General features: G+C 48.9%; 9 protein-coding genes across 9 annotated transcripts; 5 read left to right on the top strand and 4 right to left on the bottom strand.

The window, feature by feature from the left end:
* Positions 1-289: 289 nt before the first annotated feature.
* Positions 290-1,016, bottom strand: N7537_003342 (uncharacterized protein; the record flags this gene model as incomplete). The annotated part of the gene is made up of 3 exons (XM_056894400.1): positions 290-309; positions 363-508; positions 580-1,016. The coding sequence occupies 3 exons, from the start codon at positions 1,014-1,016 to the stop codon at positions 290-292; spliced, it is 603 nt and encodes a 200-aa protein (XP_056754148.1).
* A 144-nt stretch (positions 1,017-1,160) lies between these two features.
* N7537_003343 (uncharacterized protein) lies at positions 1,161-1,422 on the top strand (the record flags this gene model as incomplete). Its single annotated transcript, XM_056894401.1, has 3 exons — positions 1,161-1,211; positions 1,237-1,344; positions 1,399-1,422. 3 exons carry the CDS (start codon positions 1,161-1,163, stop codon positions 1,420-1,422), a joined length of 183 nt encoding a protein of 60 aa, XP_056754149.1.
* Positions 1,423-1,949: 527 nt separating this feature from the next.
* On the top strand, positions 1,950-3,530 carry N7537_003344 (histidine phosphatase family protein; the record flags this gene model as incomplete). The annotated part of the gene is made up of 1 exon (XM_056894402.1): positions 1,950-3,530. One exon carries the CDS (start codon positions 1,950-1,952, stop codon positions 3,528-3,530), a length of 1,581 nt encoding a protein of 526 aa, XP_056754150.1.
* Positions 3,531-4,707: 1,177 nt separating this feature from the next.
* Positions 4,708-5,871, top strand: N7537_003345 (uncharacterized protein; the record flags this gene model as incomplete). Its single annotated transcript, XM_056894403.1, has 3 exons — positions 4,708-4,764; positions 4,812-5,398; positions 5,472-5,871. 3 exons carry the CDS (start codon positions 4,708-4,710, stop codon positions 5,869-5,871), a joined length of 1,044 nt encoding a protein of 347 aa, XP_056754151.1.
* Positions 5,872-6,405: 534 nt separating this feature from the next.
* On the bottom strand, positions 6,406-8,226 carry N7537_003346 (uncharacterized protein; the record flags this gene model as incomplete). The annotated part of the gene is made up of 1 exon (XM_056894404.1): positions 6,406-8,226. The coding sequence occupies one exon, from the start codon at positions 8,224-8,226 to the stop codon at positions 6,406-6,408; it is 1,821 nt and encodes a 606-aa protein (XP_056754152.1).
* A 641-nt stretch (positions 8,227-8,867) lies between these two features.
* Positions 8,868-10,770, bottom strand: N7537_003347 (Y-family DNA polymerase; the record flags this gene model as incomplete). The annotated part of the gene is made up of 2 exons (XM_056894405.1): positions 8,868-10,577; positions 10,633-10,770. The coding sequence occupies 2 exons, from the start codon at positions 10,768-10,770 to the stop codon at positions 8,868-8,870; spliced, it is 1,848 nt and encodes a 615-aa protein (XP_056754153.1).
* Positions 10,771-10,927: 157 nt separating this feature from the next.
* Positions 10,928-13,260, top strand: N7537_003348 (DNA damage response protein RcaA; the record flags this gene model as incomplete). Its single annotated transcript, XM_056894406.1, has 5 exons — positions 10,928-10,964; positions 11,013-11,075; positions 11,132-11,211; positions 11,265-11,416; positions 11,469-13,260. 5 exons carry the CDS (start codon positions 10,928-10,930, stop codon positions 13,258-13,260), a joined length of 2,124 nt encoding a protein of 707 aa, XP_056754154.1.
* An 853-nt stretch (positions 13,261-14,113) lies between these two features.
* On the top strand, positions 14,114-15,951 carry N7537_003349 (uncharacterized protein; the record flags this gene model as incomplete). Its single annotated transcript, XM_056894407.1, has 3 exons — positions 14,114-14,606; positions 14,675-15,510; positions 15,562-15,951. The coding sequence occupies 3 exons, from the start codon at positions 14,114-14,116 to the stop codon at positions 15,949-15,951; spliced, it is 1,719 nt and encodes a 572-aa protein (XP_056754155.1).
* A 667-nt stretch (positions 15,952-16,618) lies between these two features.
* On the bottom strand, positions 16,619-17,996 carry N7537_003350 (glycosylphosphatidylinositol-alpha 1,4 mannosyltransferase I; the record flags this gene model as incomplete). The annotated part of the gene is made up of 3 exons (XM_056894408.1): positions 16,619-16,789; positions 16,856-16,963; positions 17,013-17,996. 3 exons carry the CDS (start codon positions 17,994-17,996, stop codon positions 16,619-16,621), a joined length of 1,263 nt encoding a protein of 420 aa, XP_056754156.1.
* Between the last annotated feature and the right edge of the window lie 1,183 nt (positions 17,997-19,179).

A 19,179-nucleotide genomic window follows, 5' to 3' on the forward strand; every position in this document is an offset into this window, starting at 1 on the left:
CACATGCACTTTGATTAGTCGCAACAGCACGGTAGCAGTTTGATGCGGATTGTATGGATATAGATACTCTTGATAATCCTATTGGAACAAATATTGACATGACATATTACTAGTACTGTAGGTGGTATAGTGTTAAAAACACGAAGATGTAAACCATTCCCGAAATCATTCTTATTCCTAACACAGTGATAGACCGAATGCAAACTGCGATGATTATGCTGAACTGATCTCAGGTGGACCTGTATGGGGGTAAGTCACCCACTGCACTGTGGCCGAGGGCGAGAAAAGGCTATGCGATTGGCTGTTCGGCTGTTGATGAAGATCGTTAGTATCACACCATCGGAACATCACAGGATTCGTACTCATCGGCACTTCGCGAGCAGGGCTAGCATTAGTCTGGTGCACACCAACTCCGTTCTTCTTGAGGGACTGATACCCAGCCCAGTCAGACACCAAAACACCACACATGGCAAGAATCGTGAATATGACGAGAGCAACAAATAGTAACCTAGATATAAGTTAAGCGTCAGGTCAGTTACGTATACTGTGTATTACCTGTAGACCATGCGAGGGACCTACCAAAGGAGAACGCCAAAGGCAAGCACGGCATTGTAGTAGGGATTTATACTAGTACCACCACCAAGGAGACTGGCCAGATCAGCAAAGCATGCCAACCAAAACACCATAGTGACGAAGTAAATGGCCACGAAGATAGCGGCGAGGACAGTGTTGAGCTTTGCGGTCACGAAGTCCTTGCGACTATAGTACCAGGGCAGTACTAAGGCGCTAACTGCCACAAGGATAGTCCAAACAGAAGAGAAGACAAGAAAGACGAGGATAGCCGGAGGTTTCACATTGACTTGGCTGTAAGAATAGCCTGAATATGCGCTCCAGATCTGGATTTCTTGCGTGCCAGAATATGCGGCAGTGATGAAAGCCGAGAGTCCCAGCTCGATAATGGCAAAGGCCAAGGAGGTGCCCAACAGGGCATACAAGACAATGTTAAGCGCGAGCATGGTGAAGTCGATATAAATAGTTTATAGCTACTTTGAAAGTCTCTGCAGGTGCAAGAGTATCAGAATAAAGAAACAAAATTACTCGAAAGGGCACCAAAGGGCACCAAAGGGCAGGATCCATTATGTCTTTATAATTTCTTCCACATGCTCACGGAACTCGTGATTGGAAACATGAACACAGGAAAGCAATACAAGGTGAGTCTTATTTGGAGCTCCAGAGCCAGTTGATATGGAGCTCAGCGCCGCCAAGAAGTATACTCCAATGACTCGTGTTCGATACGAGCAACCGCACCCACATGGCGTCTGCGCTGACCCAAATTGGTACAAGGTAAGCGAATGGGTGTTTTGGGGCTATCGTATAGAATTTAAGTACAGAGTACAGAGTATGGAGTATGGAGTGTGTTGATCTCAAAGCCAAAGTGTTTCCAAGTGCTGGCAGAGAGGTGTCTGAGGTCTCCCAGCCTTCTTTCACCTTTTCTTTGATACATCACCCGATAGGAAAGAAAAGCCTATTTAATGACCACAGCTGGTCAACTTTTGAAAATCTCGTATTTCGACTTTTGTTATGTCCCTGGTCGGACAGCTTATGGGACGACGGACTTCACCGAGGCCAAGCATTCATTTCCCCCGAGCCTTGGCTGATTGAATATATTAAGCATCACAGCTCAAAGAGCTTTATCTTCCCTCGAAGCAAAATATAACACTATGAGGATCGTAACGTCACATCGTGCCGGATTTAAACGGCGAAAAAGAGCCTACGAGATTCCACGCAAGGAAAGAGAATTGGTCGATCCCCTTTCCCCCTCTCCACAGGGTAGACAGGGCAGATAAGGTGGTCTTCTAATAAGTCGTTCCTCGCAATTGTTCTTGGAAATTTGTCGCATGTCCAGAGAAAGGGAAAAAAATAAAAATAAAAAACACAATAGCATCAGTATGGCATCTCTACACTCATCTGCCATGGTCCTACTGGCTCTTGCGGGCAGCACTGCAGCAACGGCCTCAAGCTCCTCGGCCGCAGCCGGTCCCACCGGTCTCTCATACCCGTCCGGGTTTGATATGAAAACAAGCTGGGCCAACCTCAGCCCCTATACCGATGCATCAGGCTTCAATGTCTCCAAGGGGTTCCCATCGGAGTGTGAACTGTCGCAGGTGCATGTGCTACACCGCCATGCTCAGCGGTATCCGACACAATGGCCTCTGGATGGTGAAGGAATGGAGAACTTTGCCCAAAAACTGGTCAACTACACCAAGAAGCATCCAAACAAGAAAATTGGCTCTGGACCTCTGGCTTTCTTGAATGATTGGGAGTATATGCTTGGTTTGAACACTCTGCTCCCCACTGGCGCCGCCACCGAAGCCACTTCCGGGGCACAATTCTGGAGTCAGTACGGCCGATTGCTGTATCGCGCAGAAAATGGTGACGCGGCCTGGGATGCATCGTTGAATGTGTATCCCAATGGTACCGCACGCCCAAAGCCGACTTTCCGCACGACCTCGTACCCCCGGATTTTGGAGAGTGCTCGCTGGTGGCTAAGTGGCTTCTTTGGAAACACAGGAGCGAACAGCTCATACTCGGAGTATAATCTGACTATTATCCCCGAGGTCGAAGATTTCAACAACACCCTATCTTCGACTGATTCCTGCCCCAAGGGCATGGAGCCGGGTGACAACGCGGCCGGGGTCTTCGCTTCGTCTTTAGTCAAAAGCGCCCGGAAGCGCATTGCTGCACGCCTTCCCGAGGATTTCAAGCTCGATACTCTCGACATCCTAGCGATGTTTAATATGTGCCCCTATGAGTATGCGACCCTAGGCCAGTCCTCTTTTTGCGCGCTCTTCACTGAACAGGAGTGGCGCGACTTTGAATACTACATCGATCTCCAATTCTACGGCGATTACGGCTTTGGTTCCCCCAGTGGCCGTGCCCAGGGAATTGGATATGTTCAGGAGCTAGCAGCGCGCCTGCAATCCAAGCTCATCAGAAGCAGTGACAGTAGCATCAACTACACGTACGATGACAACACCAAGACCTTCCCGCTCGACCAGCCACTATACATGGACATGTCCCACGACGATATCATCGTGTCCGTACTGGCTGCTTTGGGTCTGGATTACTTCAAGTACGGTCCTCATGGCCTGCCTGTCTCGGTTGCGCACGCCCCGCCCCGCAACTTCAATCTGAATCAAATGACTCCCTTTGGCGCTCGTCTGTTCTCTGAAATTTGGACCTGCCCCAAGGATGTCTCGTTCAAGAATCTCCAGGTGCAGAAGTACAAGAACCCGGATCTGTCATCCAAGTCTGACACTACCGACTACATCCGATTTGTGTTGAATAATGCGCCCGTGCCCCTGGATGGTCTCAAGGTCTGTGATGGTTCTGTGAATGGGTTCTGCAAGGTCAACAAGTTCCTTGACGCTATTCCCGATCTCAACAAGGAGGCCATGTACCAGGAAGCTTGCTATGGTGACTACAACATCACCAGCCAAGTGGGCAATGGGCAGCCGAGAAAGCCTTGAATGGAGATGTGAAATTCGAGCCAGATAAATATACATTTTCTCACAGACTCTGGTAACCCACAGATTGCCGCACCTGAAGGGCTTGGGGCTTGCTTTCGTAGGCGCATGATGAAATCCTGGCATATAAACGCGTTTGATTCTCTCCCATCTGCCATGTCCCCAAAACCGATTGAACTAGGCCATATCATGTTGTGCGCAACTGGAAAGAAAAGAAACCATACGAGCGTCCTTTTGAAATTTGCCACCACATCTAACAGGGGAACAACGGACAATTGATTGGCGTTTTGAGTCCTTGTTTCCCATGTGACATTAGGGCTCAATATCCATCGTAAACGGCCCGTATGAATCAGACGCAAAATGTATGCTCATTAGGTACCGAAGTGGAAACTCTTGGCTAAGTCTACCTATGGGGAGACAGAGGTGAGGTACATATCGTACGATGTCGGTTCTAATCCCTCCGACCGAAATACCGAGTTATATTGTCGATCAGGCTGATTCATGAAGATCTGATTGGATCTCATATCTTACCCCAAATCCGGCGTAGAGGGCTCGGATGGTCGAATGATCCGGAGTTGATTGCAAACCTCGGTATATAGGAGACACAATTCTGTTGTACAGTTGAATATAGCTCGTAGGTGTTTTATTTAGCACAATATCCCATGGTATTACACACACATATACACAAATTTATGCATTTGGGATGTGAGATTTCCCCGCGCGAGCCTACTAGTATATTCCTCGGTCCGCTCGTTTTTACATGAGATCTACAATATTGTGCTTCACGACTTGACGGGTCCGTCATTTTGGCTATGTGTTGATAGAAAAATGAATGTATATAAGATCAAGTGCAGTGATTTAATCTTAGTGGAAACTATTTCCGGTTGAATATCCTTCAAATATATACCTACAGAGCTATTCTCATTGCCTTGCTATAGAGATGGCATTACTCCCTACATCCAGCATCAAGGATGCCCCGTTATTCGGCTCCTTGTTACAAGCCTCACCGTATCAGCAGATACTATGCGTGCTGCTAGGGCTAGCAACATATCTATCGTTGGTATCTTCATTGCGTTTCCATCGACGGCAGACACTCCACAATAAATATAGCTACCTTGGAACGAGGCAATCGATGCGCAGCATGACTGATCAAGATGCCTGGGCAATTCAAAAAACAATCATGCAGACTGAGTTTCCCTTTATTGTGCTCAAGTCACTGCAGTTTGCCCTCTTTCGTGTATGCGAAGCTCATCTAAGGATATAACTAAACGCTAACACGGGCAGACATATGGCATTCCAACCATATCCACTCTGCTCCTAAAGACATCGCAGTTATCAGACTCTACGACCTCATTCAAACGATATGCCGACACAGGCACACTGATAGGTGAATTCATGGCGTTCGATCCACGCTCCGAGCGAGCGCAGACTGCAATAGCCCGAACCAACTTCCTGCACAAGGGCTACCGAGCTAGCGGCAAGATCCTCGAAGCCGACATGTTATACACACTAAGCCTATTTGCCCTCGAGCCGATCCGGTTTGTAAAAAAATTCGAGTGGCGCGAGATGACTGACATGGAACGTTGCGCTATCGGGACATACTGGAAGAGCCTCGGCGATGCGCTGGGAATAAGTTATGACGCTTTGCCCTGTGGAAAGACTGGCTTCCAAGACGGGATTCACTGGTTGGAGGATATTGGTGTATGGAGCGAGCAATACGAAGTCCAACACATGCAGCCACACCCTCGCAACAAGGAGATTGCGGAAAAGACGATTGACGTGCTGGTATATAATGTGCCAAACTTCTTGAAGCCGTTGGGTGGATACTTCGTGTCATATCTCATGGGAGATCGACTGCGAACTGCGATGATGTATGTATCTTGATTCATCATCGATCACACACACATACACGCACACAAAGCATCTAATGGACTTGCTTTTTAGGATGAAAGAACCACCCGCATTCTTTAGCGGTATACTCGCCTTAACATTCAAGCTCCGCCAACTGTACCTGCGATACCTATCACTCCCACGTCCTAACTTTATGCGCTTGGACGTGTTCACTGATAAACCGAACAAACATGGCCGCAACTGGGTGTTGGTATACGAAGGAGCTCCGTTCTATGTGCAGCCCACAGTCTGGAACCGCTGGGGGCCGATGGCGTGGTTTAAGTGGGCGCTCGGGCGACCTTTGCCTGGTGACGATGGCGACAAGTATTACCCACAAGGGTATCATACCCAAGACCTGGGGCCGAAGTATTTTGAGGGGAAAGGGTACAAGGAATTGGAGGGTTTCAAGGAGACACTTCGTCAGCAGCGGATGCGACAGTGTCCATTTCAATGACGTGGGACTCTGAGGTGAACCCTGCTGGAGATGTTGATGATGTTGACCATGATATAATGCCCATCGCGTTTTCCAAGTTGCATGACTGTGAGTAACCATAGTGTATTCTAGGCTTTCGTTTCTAGAAGCATCAAGACATGGAATGATGAAGAACACAACACTGAGCCAACAGCTGACCCAATTAGGGCGCATGGAGACAGAACATAAATCAAAACAATTACACATCGGGTATCTTCCAAAATAGCCAAGAAAAAGCGATCAAGATGGATGAGATGATCAAGTACAGAAGTCTATCATTGACCATCCTGTCTGATGGAAATAAAATGTGAACGCAATGATACAAGGGTATGCAGCCCAGAGTTTCATAATACAAGTCGCTAAGCCCAAAAGAGTGAAATAATAGCCTGTATCAATCGAAGAAATGAAAGGACGAATTCAGAATGGAAGGCATCAAAAAGGGGTATTGTGCAAATGTATGAACAAGTAAGAAAAGAATTCGATCGTCCCACCGGGAGACGAGGGCAGGAAATAGGATCATGTACTCGGATCAGCAGAAATAGAGGGTGTAGGAGATACTGTTCCAACAAATGGCGATTCAACAAATGACAATTCGGGCTCCTCTACAGGAGAATAGATGGCGTTATATTCGGTTGAAGGGCTCAGAAGACCACGACGACTCTCACCAATTTCGCCCAACTCTTCAGGTGCTAGGACCCGACCACCGAGCTCAACGTCTTGAACGTGGACATTGTACTCAAGGGCCCGCTGTCCTTCCTTGATGAGTTCTTCAGTCCATCCTAGACAGCGCTTGAGACTTTGATTCATCCTCTGGCTGTCCACCAGCACCTCTTGATGTCGCGCCAAGTCAAGCATCACACGTTTCTCATCATTGACACGGTGCTTGGCATCATGCTCGGCCAGCGAGCCCGGGCTCAGGATGCTTTCGTCTGCAATTGAATCCTCGTCGCTGATGTCGGATATATCATCTTGTGACCGGTTGGAAATCTCGCTTTCGCCTTCGTCCAGCTCACTAGTTATTGATAGTGCCGCTCCGGAGAATGAACGGGCTGAAGGTGCCATTGATATCCGTCCGGAGCGGCTTAGTCGCCGGAACCGCCGAAGCTCCGCCTTTTGTTGCCGCATTTCGCGCTCTAGAGTACGATTGATGGCTAGTAGTGAAGAGTTGCTAATTTCCAAGTCCATGATCTTTCGCTCGGTGCGCGCATTGAGAGCCGCCTCGCTCGGACCGTCGGATTTGCCGGGACTGAGTGGTGGAGGAGGGTATGTATCTGTTGAGGTGGTGGATCCATCGCTGAAGATGCGAGGGCGAAGGGTTGGTATCTGCTCCGACATCACGGGCGCAGTTTTTTCACCAAGATAGCTCCCGGATACGATGACTGGGCTTGCTCGCAAGCTATCTTGTGGGTGTTTGCCATAATGACCTGAGTCGACGCTTGAGGACTTGGTATGTCGGATCGGTTGCGCTCGGGGTTTCTCGCCGATTGTACTGGACGACGGCGAGCCAAGACGCGGGACAATTCCTAGTCCATTCTCAGCGTTGGCGATGTATGGTAACCTGATATCTTCCGGGGGGTGTGGAGCCACATCTGAAAGACCGGGAGAACTCAAGCGCGAGGAGGAAGGTGTTGGTTTGCTGGCGGACAGGGGGCGGGGAAGACCACCCGATCGACGTTTGGCAGAAGTGGATGTACCGTTCGATTGTTCCCCTAGGGATTTTCGCTCTTGGTCTCCGTTCGCATATATGAAGCTCGAGGCTGGGGATGTCTTCCCCTGGGGCCTCGGGCGAGGGGCATCTGGCGGCTCAGAAGGATGTGATGATCGGGCATCGGACGCATGGAAGAACAGCGGAGTTCCCGATGTCATATCCGAGAAAGAATTGGGACGTGATATAGGTTGATTCTCTGCCGTCAAGGTCTTCGCCCTCAGACTTCGGGATTGTTCCGGCTTGACCCCGCGAGCCGGGCTGCGGTCTCGACGGCCATAGCCGATTGTTGACTGGGAGTAAGGTGTATGTGGAGAGGGAGATGGGGCGGGTGGTGTATTCGTGGGGGAGTAGATAGCGCCATCTCGCCGGGTGGTTCGAGGACCAGATCGTGGAGTGACGTTGGCGCTTAGAAAGGTCGGGACCGCGGGGGGGTCATCCTTGGAGGGGGTGGAATAGGGGTGGTCGCGTGGTGCAAGGCGGCGTGGAAATCCTGAACCTGCACATGGACCCGGATTTGGACTTGCAAGCTTTGGTGTCAGGGGAGATTTGTTGCTCCTATGGAATGCAGCGCTGAGGGTGGGCGTAAATGGTTTGGCGAGATTGCCATTGTTTTGTTTATCGTAGGTCATAGTTGCGGGGGGTGCAAGTCATGGCATTGCGAGGTGCCACAGGACATGAGCATGATGGCACCAGCCAATAGAAAGAATCACTCTTATTTTTGTTTTAACAGGGGAATGGCCTGATGGGAAGGGAAAAATCAAGAAAACAAGAAAGTCGAGGAGAAAGTGACGAAAACAATGATACCCGATTGGGTTTAGGGCACTGCTTCACCGCAACGTGGAATTCCTTACTTCAACGAAGGGAGTCAAACTATTGATATTGCGATGTGATCTTGGAGGAACTTATGAGACCTCTATTATTATCTGTGGGAAGTTCTACAAAGCCCCTCGATTGGCATGTCATTGCCAATACGCCCATAGGTAAACCTTCCCCCCTGTATCCTTCTTGCCCCTAGATATCCCGCTGCTAATCCCGAATCTGGCTGTTGTGAAGTGGGGACTTGAAAAACGGTGAGCCTGCAATAAAAACAATAATAGCTCCATTCCTCACTAAGCCTCGGTCTGTGGAGAGCAGGAGCTGGGTGCTGTTCTGTCAGAATGACTAGCATATTGCATGTTGTCGTGAGTTCAGACCTCATCAATGTTCACGCTAAATCGAATGTTCACGCTAAATCGACGAAGACTAATTTTGTTTTTTAAAAATAATATATTCATTGAAAAAAAAGACGCTTCTGTTTTGGGTCCATTTCAGGAATACCAGCTTGTGATGGTGTCTTTCTTTTCTTGGTATTGTTAGGTATCGAAGATGTCCCTTCGGAGGTGTCCTGCGCCACTTCGCGAATGGTCTGTCTAGAGAGACAGAAGTCCACATGCTCGTTGAATGTGCGATCATCCGCAATCTGTGGTCGGGTACATATGGGACAATCCCACATCGGGGGTGCTTCAACCACCTCTGGGGCGGCAGTGGCCTCTGCCTCATGAACGACAGTAACATCGGGTGTTTCTTGACTCAGCTGCTCTAGATCATTCATCTCGTCCTGTATTTCCTGGCGAGCTGCTGCCTCGAAAGCCTCCTCGGCACAAATCTCGTGATCTGTATTTACACCAGAGACCGATACAGGAGGGGGCTCAGATGTAGGTTCAAGGGCGGGTTTTGGTTGTGCCGCTATGCCGAAAAAGTTAATCCCAACCTTCTGAGTGCTGACCAAATTCGAGCAGCGAAGACCAAGAAGCCGTAGCTTCATGTTCGGAATATCCTTCTCAAGCTTGGCGAGCATGGGTAAAGCAAAGGAGTACAAGTCTTTGGCCAGGCAGACGGCACGAGATGGAGCTGTCTGGCGTGTGAGTACTTCGAAGGTATGCAGTTTGACTTTCAAGGCAAGCGTGCGGCCTTTAAACTGAGTCCGCGCCAGATCCTTTTCAAGCTCCTGCGCAGCCCACCAGAGTTTCGCTCGCAGTTCCTCCTTGTCTCCAATGTCATGAAACGTGGCCTCTGTGCTGATACTTTTCCGTTCGTGGGTCTCGACAGGTTCGATTTTGGTCCGCCCAAGTCCGAGGTAGCACTGGGCCAAGAATTGGAAAGCCTTCTCACCAAATAGCTTGGTTAATAAAGCACGATGTGGGAAGATATCACCACACTTTTTGACGCCTACTGATTCCAGCTCTCGCTCAAACACTCGGCCAATTCCATTGACTTTGCGGACCGGCAGGTCACGCATGAATTCCATGATTGCCTCGCGTTCATTGGAGACTTGAAATTGCCCATTGGGCTTATTGAGGTTGGAGGCAATCTTTGCGATTTTCGCATTAGCACCGATCCCAGCTGAAACAGACACCTTGGTTGTTTCCAATATCCCTACACGCATTCGTTGCACAGCCTCATGAGGCTCCAAATGGTTTTCGTCGCAGTATGCTGTGATATTCAAATAGGCTTCGTCTATACTCGCACTTTCGAAAAGAGGGTCATATTCGGCCATGATGGTGCGAATTTCCTTGGCCTTTGCGGTGTATTTGTCGTAGTTCATCGGCAAAAGAACCAGCTGCGGACAGAGCTTTTTCGCGACAAAAGAAGCCATACCACTTCTAACCCCAAACTTCCTCGCCAGGTAATTGCAGGTTGTCAGGACTCCTTTACCCACCGCCATAGGCACTGTCTTTAACTCGGGCCGGTCAAGCTCTTCGACGGCAGCAAAGAACGCGTCACAATCCACATGAACGACATGCTGAGAAAGATCGCGGCTCAATTCTAACTCAGCGAGGTGCTCATCGGCACGTCGTAGCTCATTGCTCAAGTCTAGACGTTCTAGCCGTGCCTTTTCTTTTAAGATTCGTTCGATTTTCAGCGTGAGATTCCGATCCCGATCTTGTTCGTGATTAAAAAACTTAGAACCCTTGGAGGCATTGTAGATAATCTCTGATACCTGAAAACTCGAGTTCAGCTACAGCTCAAAACATAGATACAACCATCAAGCGCACCTTCTGCTGATCCACCGAATCTTGGCCCGCTTTGGTTAAAGAAGGCCCGAGTAGTTGATATTTCAGAGTGTCAAAATCCTCATCGGGAGCAGACTCAGGCTGTGGATCACTGGCAGAATTCTCCCCCGAGGATTTCATATTTTCCAGTGTTCCATCGATGGCTGATGGATGATAATGAAAGAGGCGAGATCGCGGAAATCAATTCGACGCGGAGTCACGTGGACACGCGTTTCAATCTGCGCGAGTCTCTCAGCGACGTAGCCTAACGCTGAACAATACTGTCCGACTCGTCGTCATGTGGATTCTTGATTCGACCGGTGATTTTTTGGAGGGTGAGATATTTGATCGAAACAGATCCATCGATTGCTAAAACCTCTTAGGGAAGCGTGTGTGGTTGCGCCCTGGAAAGAAGTATCTATTCGGTCGATTCTATCGAGACGGAGGTATGGCCTACTTCAGTTGGAGGATCACACGGTTTGACTGACCTCTTATTGAATAGTCCGCCATGCTGTGAACCATAATTCGATATCCCGCAAGCATATGACCATTGAAATCTCACCGGTCAATCCAAGAGATGGGGTACGGTTGGCTCCCCCGCGATGATATGCATTCTCTGGCTAATTCCAGCCCAGTTATCACCACGAGCGCGATCCGATATCACTATAACCGATTTGGAGTCGAAGAAAGGAACAGTCGTTGATGGAAGGAGAATCCAAGGAGAATGCAAGTTGGAGAAGAGCGATGAGCATGTCATCCAGCTCGCAAAATACCAACATACACTCCGGTGCGCATATCTGCTGATGATAGGATTGAATTCTAGCTGATGATCTTGATAGGATCAAATGGGAACCCGTGGTTCTAACCTTGTCAGCCTCCTCCAAGCAGGTGCGAGGTGAAGATCCTCTGGCCCATGTTCGCTCACGTCTAGAAGATCTCGACATCAAAACAATCATGGACTATATTGTCGATCACACAACGCATGTGGTACAACGCAAACGGAATACAGCCAAGGGTCTTCAGGCACTCGTCAACGGGAAGTACATAGTAGATGATTCATATATCGATGCACTCGTCTACGCGGCTACCCCCGGCGATCTTGAGAACGTTGAGTCACTCTGTCCTCTCGAATCGGACTTCGAATCGGCGTGGCCCGATCCAAATCAACATCTCCCACCTCCCGGTAAAGAGCCAACCCAGCGCCCCGCCGCTGCTTTCGCTCCGAATTCCGCACGTCTTAATGTCTTCGAGGGATATACATTTATCTTCGGTGATCCAGCCCAGTTTGAAAACCTGCAAGGTCCAATAAACAATGGCCAAGGAAAGGTGCTTTTCTACCAGGTTGAGGATGGGGTCACAACTGCTGCAAATATCGTTCTGTTCATGAAAAAAGCAGCAGGAGGGAAAGGCGTGGGTAGCGAGCGGCATGGTTCCGGTGGTGTCGTTCTTGTTCGTTTTCGATCAAAAGCAGATCTCGAGCAATGGTCTATTGACGTCGGTAATGAAGTTGCTCTAATGACGGACCAACGCGTGATAGAGCAACGAGAGTTCCTTGACGCTATCCTGGGAAATGATGCATCACCCCTCTGTCGTGCCTTGCCCACGGAGGAGGGCTCTAGTCAGATCTCGTCATCTACACCAGCGGTCGAGCCTGAACAATTAACCCAACGAGCAATTTCTGTCGTGTCCGAATCGGTAATATCGCCCCCTGGTCCTGAGCCTAGCCAGCCTTTGACAGCTCGGAGCAAAACACCCCGGGTGCGTGAATACGTCAGTAAAATGAAGACTTTCGATGACGGATTTGACATGGAGTCTGTCCCGGTGTATACACCTGAAGAAGAGGACATCAATATCAACTCCACTCAGCCCATGGGTCTCGAAACTCAAGTGCTGTCCCAAGCAACGCAGCCCCTGAATTCAGTAAAGGAGACCCCCGAGGAGGAGACGGTCGCCGATCTTCTCCCGGGCGCCAGTGCAATGAAGCGTTGTCGTGCAGAGATGACTCGCCATCACCCCGAGGGTGAGGCTGTAGCCCCCGAATCTGAGGCCCCCAAACGCAAACGACCTAAACTCGACGTTCTCGAAGCCGCGCGAAAGCACCGAGAAGATGAAGAGCAACAACGCAAGGCCAAGGAGGAGTCACATCCAGCCGACATAGGTGATGTAGATGTGGACCAATTGAAGAACTTGGCCATCGTGGAAGAAATGGAAATTCCCGTTCGGAATGCACCAGCGCGTGAGGATCAAAGCTCGGACCGATGGGACGACCAATGGAATGGGCGCAAGAACTTCAAGAAATTCCGGCGAAAAGGCGAGCCGCGTAGTCGAGCTCGCATCCAGACGGTAATCGTTCCCCTAGAAGAAGCGACTCGCAAAGACTACGGAATCGGCGATCACTATTGGACCAGCAATCCCGCCGAGACGAACTCTCGAATCGAGCCTGAAGGTCCGGACTCTGACGATCATGACGATGAAGTTGCTCCATCACGCTCAGAGCTGTCAGCAACTGTACGCACCTCGCCTGAACCGACTCCAGACCCAACTCCGGCTCGACGCCAAAAGAGGGCTCGCGAGGAGCGCGATTCGGACAGCGATGATGGCCTTCGTTTCCGTTTCAGGCGTAAGCGTTAGCTTACACCTTTTTTCCTTTTTTTTTTTTTTTTTTTTGCAATAGTTTGTAGCGTCCATTCTGCATCGATACCCTTTCATTCCTTGGCCGATCTGTGCGTTATGTATGTATGTTTGTAAGTAAATAATGCTTGAGTTCAATCACAATAACTAAATATGTATGGACCATCTCTGTCATGTTCCGCATTTCCTGGATGATGGCATCACTAACTATAGGGCCAATGTAACTATCACGGCTGTATACGATCTGCCATAGGATAAGAGTCATAAATTAATATAACATGTATAATGCAATCGCCGGTCTATTCTAATCATATTTATTTTATTTTACTGATCACAATCCTCGTTCCCCTTCTTTAAAAGTCCCAATATCAAGTGTTCCAATGGTAAAAGGTCCGTGTCGCGCAACATCTCTCCTCTTTTACATTTAGCCTCCTTCCCACAAACATCGTCACTTTCTGCTTCTACATATGTACTTTGCATTTGCTTTCTTCTGTAGTACGTTCTCTGCTTCTTTTCATCTTCTTCTCAACTCTTTATTTTCAGCCAGGCATATCTCTCTCCCCGCCATCCCCCTTCCAATCCGCCTCATCAAGCTGCCCAGCAGCCTGATCAGCGACCCCCTCTATTTCTGTAATTTGTCTTCTTTCTTCTTGAATTTGACCCACCGAGATCCCCGTCTGTAGCAAGACCGAACATCGGGCCGGTGCGGCTTTGACATCAGTGGTTAACCACAGCTGTTGAGTTGAGTGCAGTGTATATGCTCAGTCTAACATGGCCTGTTTGCTCACTGACATATGCCAAATTCTAGCTATCAGGTTGCAGTTTCTCTTCTGAAGAAGAGCAAGTCACATCAATGACTTCTAACTCCCCTTATCTCGCATCCTCATCCCTTCCTTCTCTCATGATGTCTACAATTCCTCCCCGGCTAGTGTCAGTCAATTCACTAAATAGTCCACCTGTTACAGTTCCTGCAAGCGTAGGGAAATCAAACTGCAGCACCAGTGCAAATATCCTTTCCGGGGATATCTGTGAAAACCGTACCTCCAGCCCTATCCCCGCGAGTGAGGACCAATCTCATCTCCCCGCAGAAGTCCCCGCATTGACTATCTCAGCCCCAGCCCAGTGGGCAATCCAATTCGTGGCCCTTCCAGTTGAGATTCATGAGATTATTATGGATCATATCTTTGGCAAAAGAGCCTCGGCTGGTAATCATACAGCACATGGTCAATCTTCTGCTCAGAACTGGAGCAAGGCTCTCCATCATCCGCGGCGGAGGGCGCTTTCCAACCTGGCCTTGACTTGCCGGGTATGGACTGGACTTGTTCAAAGCCGGATTTACCGCCATAGTAAGTTTTATCTGAATGTGAAACTAAAGGCCAAACGGATTGTACTGACAATTGACTGTTTTATGTAGTCAGAATCAAGGGCAATAGAGATGAATTGGCCCACTGTGTGCGGTGGTTCAAGAGAAACCCCCATTTAATTCCTTACGTCTGTCACATTGAGATTTGGACGCCTATCTGGGGAGATCGGGCTCTTCGGCCTAACATTTCTCGCTTGAATGCGGAACAACATGCCGCTCAGACAGCGGCAGGACGTGTTATACCTGTACAGTGGAATCATGACCACCACCAGGGAAGTGAGATGTTTTATTATCACCGTGCAACCAACAACGCTTCCTTGGAGGAAATTTTCGGGGTTATTCGGCGCTTTTTTACCGCTGCCCGAGTTTTCACTCTGGACGGTGGCCACTGTAAAAACCCGCCTATGGTCCGACATTTCCGCCATAGTCGTGGCATGTACAGTCTGCAGGCTCTCCTCCAACGGCGTTTACCTGTTCTTGAACACATACAAACATTCATCATGCGAGGTGCCTGGAACCTGATGCGACAACTTGACGACTGGCACAATATTTCACGGGCATTGCCAGCTTTGAGTGAATGGCATTGTGCTTGGGCCCAACCCCATATAAATGCCTATTTCATCATGATACATATCCTCACCCACCCTCGAGTTACAATCCGATACATCAATCTCAGCTTTGAGGGATTTTACAACAATGATAGTTTGCTGGGTGGGCTTTCTGGGCCTCGAACCACGCTTCCTCCAATCTGCAGTCTGCTCGGCGAGACAGCTCCGCGCTTAGAGTCCTTCACCTACACTGGTCGTATATGCTGGTACTTCTTTGAGACATTGAAACAAGGGGCAACAGCAATGAGTTCTGATTCTCGGCTCAGGTCACTGGACCTTGTAGTCAAGGCGTGCTGTCACAATAAAAAAGTGGACAAATCACACCACTAGTCGCAGATGAGCCAAGGAATAGGTGGAATTACCAGCATTGCATTTATTCGTGCGTTTGAGGCAATGGTGATCAAGGCAATCGAGTGTCTATCCGCCCTCCCTGTCCTGGAGTACTTGCGGATCCGTTTCATCGACCTCGACTCAACCTGCCCACCTCTGAACCCTTATTTCCAACTTGTCAATAACGAATGCACAGGCCTGTGGAGTGAAGACATCCTGGAAGCTTTGCGTATGAACCGACCATCGGCCTCATTTATGGCGCTTACAGATGGAACAGCCGCGGAGTACGATGACCAGCAAATTGTGGGCGCCTTGATACCCCGAGTTCGCCCTCTGGGTATCCAAGTGAACATGTACAGTTTTCTTGCCGACAGCTCCAACCCTTACTAGGCTCACAGCTCGCCTTGATCTTCTCTTCGGCGTTCTGACCTGATTTTCATCCATTCATCTCCTCGTTCAGCATAATACCACTTCATCGTTTCCGTCATCTCACTGAGTCTCTTGTTCAGCGTTCAAAATCTGCCCTTTTGTGATATTACATCAGTGGATGTCATTTTAGGGGCATACCTGAGTTGCTATGTGCACTTCAAGCATGACCACACTCGAGCTCCTTAATCTTTCCTTTCTTTTTTTTTTTTCTGTTAATGTGTCAGAGTTGTGCAATGGCCCGAGGTGCTACAAACTTCTTCAATTCTTCGAAGAAGCAAAACAGAAACTGTGCTCACTTTCTTGTTGCCCGGGTTTGTTTTCTATCTTTGACTTGCCTTTTTTAAGAGGGCAAGCTGTTGTTTGAGTACCAAAACACTCTCTTGCGACGCCATGCGTCGATTGGAGTAGTTAATGGGTGAATCCAACAAGTCGGAGAATCATGTGCTTGTGTTCTCGCCGGTTGGGTTGATTGTTGATTCTCTCAGTCATGTTGACCAATAACGCACGTCTGATGGGTTGGTATGCATGTATTGTATGTAGTTAAATGTCGCCCCGATCAATCATGGTTGCTTTTATCTAAGATCCGTAACTATGTACACATCTCTATCAAATACATGTAGTTCCCCTCTCATTTCAGTGCAACTGTGATCTCGCCAGCACCCTCCCCTCCATCCCGAACAATGATGCCCAGAATCCAAACATTCACAGCGAAGAAGAAAAGCCCTGCAAGGAACAGCCCAGGTACGAAGGACGGCAGGCCTAGGAATTCGAGGTTGTAACCTTGGTGCAGCCAAAGGGCCTATATGGTCTGTTAGAGTTGAAATCCCAGTGAAAATTCTGGCACCAGAGGACCAATAGACCATACCTGTCCAGCAATCCATAGTACGGCTGCTGAAATGCCCAGAGTCGGTTTGCGAATAAGCGAGGAGGAGGGTAGGTAAAACGGAAGTAGGATGAGGTACCAGAGGAAATACTGGACAGGTTAGCTACTGATATGACCATTTTCAAATGGAATCACATACCTGGCTAGTACAGACTTTGTTAAAAGTGACAAAGGTAAAGGTCTGTGCGAGCATTGCAGTAGTCAAGCTCTTCTTTGCTAGAACAAGAGGCAAGGCAACAACCACAAGGATTAGTTGCGGGAGGAAGGCCAGTGCCTCGAAGCGAGTTTCGGCCCCTCCCGCAGCAGACAGATACAGTAGTGTACTATAGGGAGAGAAATTGTGACGGTGGTCGATTCGAGTAAGATGATGGAAGAATGTGTGATGCAGGAATGGTTGGCCGTACTGGAGGTACATGACGAGATTCAATGCCACAAAGCTGGCCAGTGCCGCGACAGTAAACTTCACCCGGGACGGGGTAATGAATCTGAAAGCCTTTGAAAGCAGATCTGAGCAAGCTGTTGCAGACCCATCGCGCTCAGCATCCCACCACCAGAGAATGGAGACACCATAGATGAACGGATAAATTTTGAAATGTACAGCAAGACCCAGGATAAGCCCAGCAAGGATAGGTTTTTTCGTCAAAGTTGCCCACAGAAGCGCCGCAACAAGCACGCCTAGTAGTCCTTCCGAACTACCACGGGTACTGATATTGGCAACCATGGGATTCCACAGCCAAACAGCGGCAACATATCGCAGCGCGCGCTCAACAGGAAAGCGATAGCATCGGACAAGCAGCTGAACAACAAGCCATCCAGCAAGGACATCAGACAATGCAAAAAGTGCCTTTCCAAAGGCGAAAGTCAACGATGACCAAGGCGCGGCACCCTCCCAGGCAGTCGGGAGAAGCATCCACGCCAAGAGTGGCGTGTAGCGGTAGGTATCGCGAGCATAGGGCGACTCTCCTTTTGCAACATAGCGCCCAGCATCAGTGAAAACCATGTAGTCGATATCAGTGTATTTCACCGCGGAATACGCGTCCTGCCAACCTCCATAGACGAGGAGGATGAGGCGGAGGACTGTTGCAGCGAGGAAGACTCGCGCTGGAGAGTTGAAAAGAGCCATTTTCTTATCATGGACTTCTTTTTTTTTTGTCTTTCAATGAAAATCAAATGAAGAAATCAAAGGTTTATAGATAGTCTGTTGTGGCTAGCTCGCATAATTGGGTGTCTTGATGAACCCCTCGGCGTATTTCGAAGGATGTCAGGAGCTGCACATCCAACCAATTTTTTTCAAAGAAAGTTTTGCCCTTAAAATCCGTAGTGATCGTGAGTGTAAATTAATTCACTTCAATACCATTCCATGTAATTCGTGCTTGGTAAGTTGGCGGATGTTTACGTGGAAGATGTTGATGCCACCAGGGCCGCATTCCGCCTAGGCCTGATGTCAGGGTGACTCAGCATGGCCTGTATCCACTATATTGCCTAATCGGGACGGAAGTATACATGCAGGCTATGTACATTTGTACCGGATAATGCCTGGCACTTGAGACCTTTTACTTTCCGTTTTAGTGCTCACCTCTTGCCGCTTTTTGATCACTGAGTAAAAATGAGTACCCTAATTTGATCACGGGTTATTATATAATCAACGTGATCCGCTCACTGAGTGCTCTCTGAGTATAGGGATGAGCGGCTTGAGTAAGCTATATCAATAAAATGCGACACGCTAATCCTATCACGTACGTCCCTTTCTATTTAGCTATCAAAAAAGAACTAGCGTAATTAACGTGACCGCTTATCCTAGCGGTCTCGATCCTATCTAGGTGAAAAACTCGTAGTAGGGCTATTCAATTGACCTATTATTTTCCTATACCAGTCTATACTCCTAGGAATACCCTCGGAATGCTTCGCTTACTAGCTTGGCGATCCCCTAATCGGGCTTTAGTGATACGACAGTGCGGCTCTGGGATATAGCGACGGGCGGTATACAGCAGGCCCTCGAGAGCCATCCACACTCGGTTCAGTCGGTGGCCTTCTCGCCCGACGGCCGGCTGCTAGCGTCCGTCTCTGGTGACATGACAGTGCGGCTCTGGGACACGGCTACGGGCGGTCTACAGCATACCTTGAAGGCCACGAGAATGGTTACCGAACTCAAATTTTCTCAAGATGGTTCATATCTAATCACCAACTCGGGCACCCTCAATGTTCAGTTCGGGCACGAATATCATGCTTCTAGTCCAACCTATAGGAATCTGGCGATTTCTATTGATCAAGGACAATGGATAAGCCTGAACGACAAAACTATACTA

Source organism: Penicillium hordei, assembly GCF_028827395.1.
Source record: "Penicillium hordei strain IBT 12815 chromosome Unknown utg000002l_segment0_segment0, whole genome shotgun sequence".
Classification (NCBI taxonomy): Eukaryota; Fungi; Ascomycota; class Eurotiomycetes; order Eurotiales; family Aspergillaceae; genus Penicillium; species Penicillium hordei.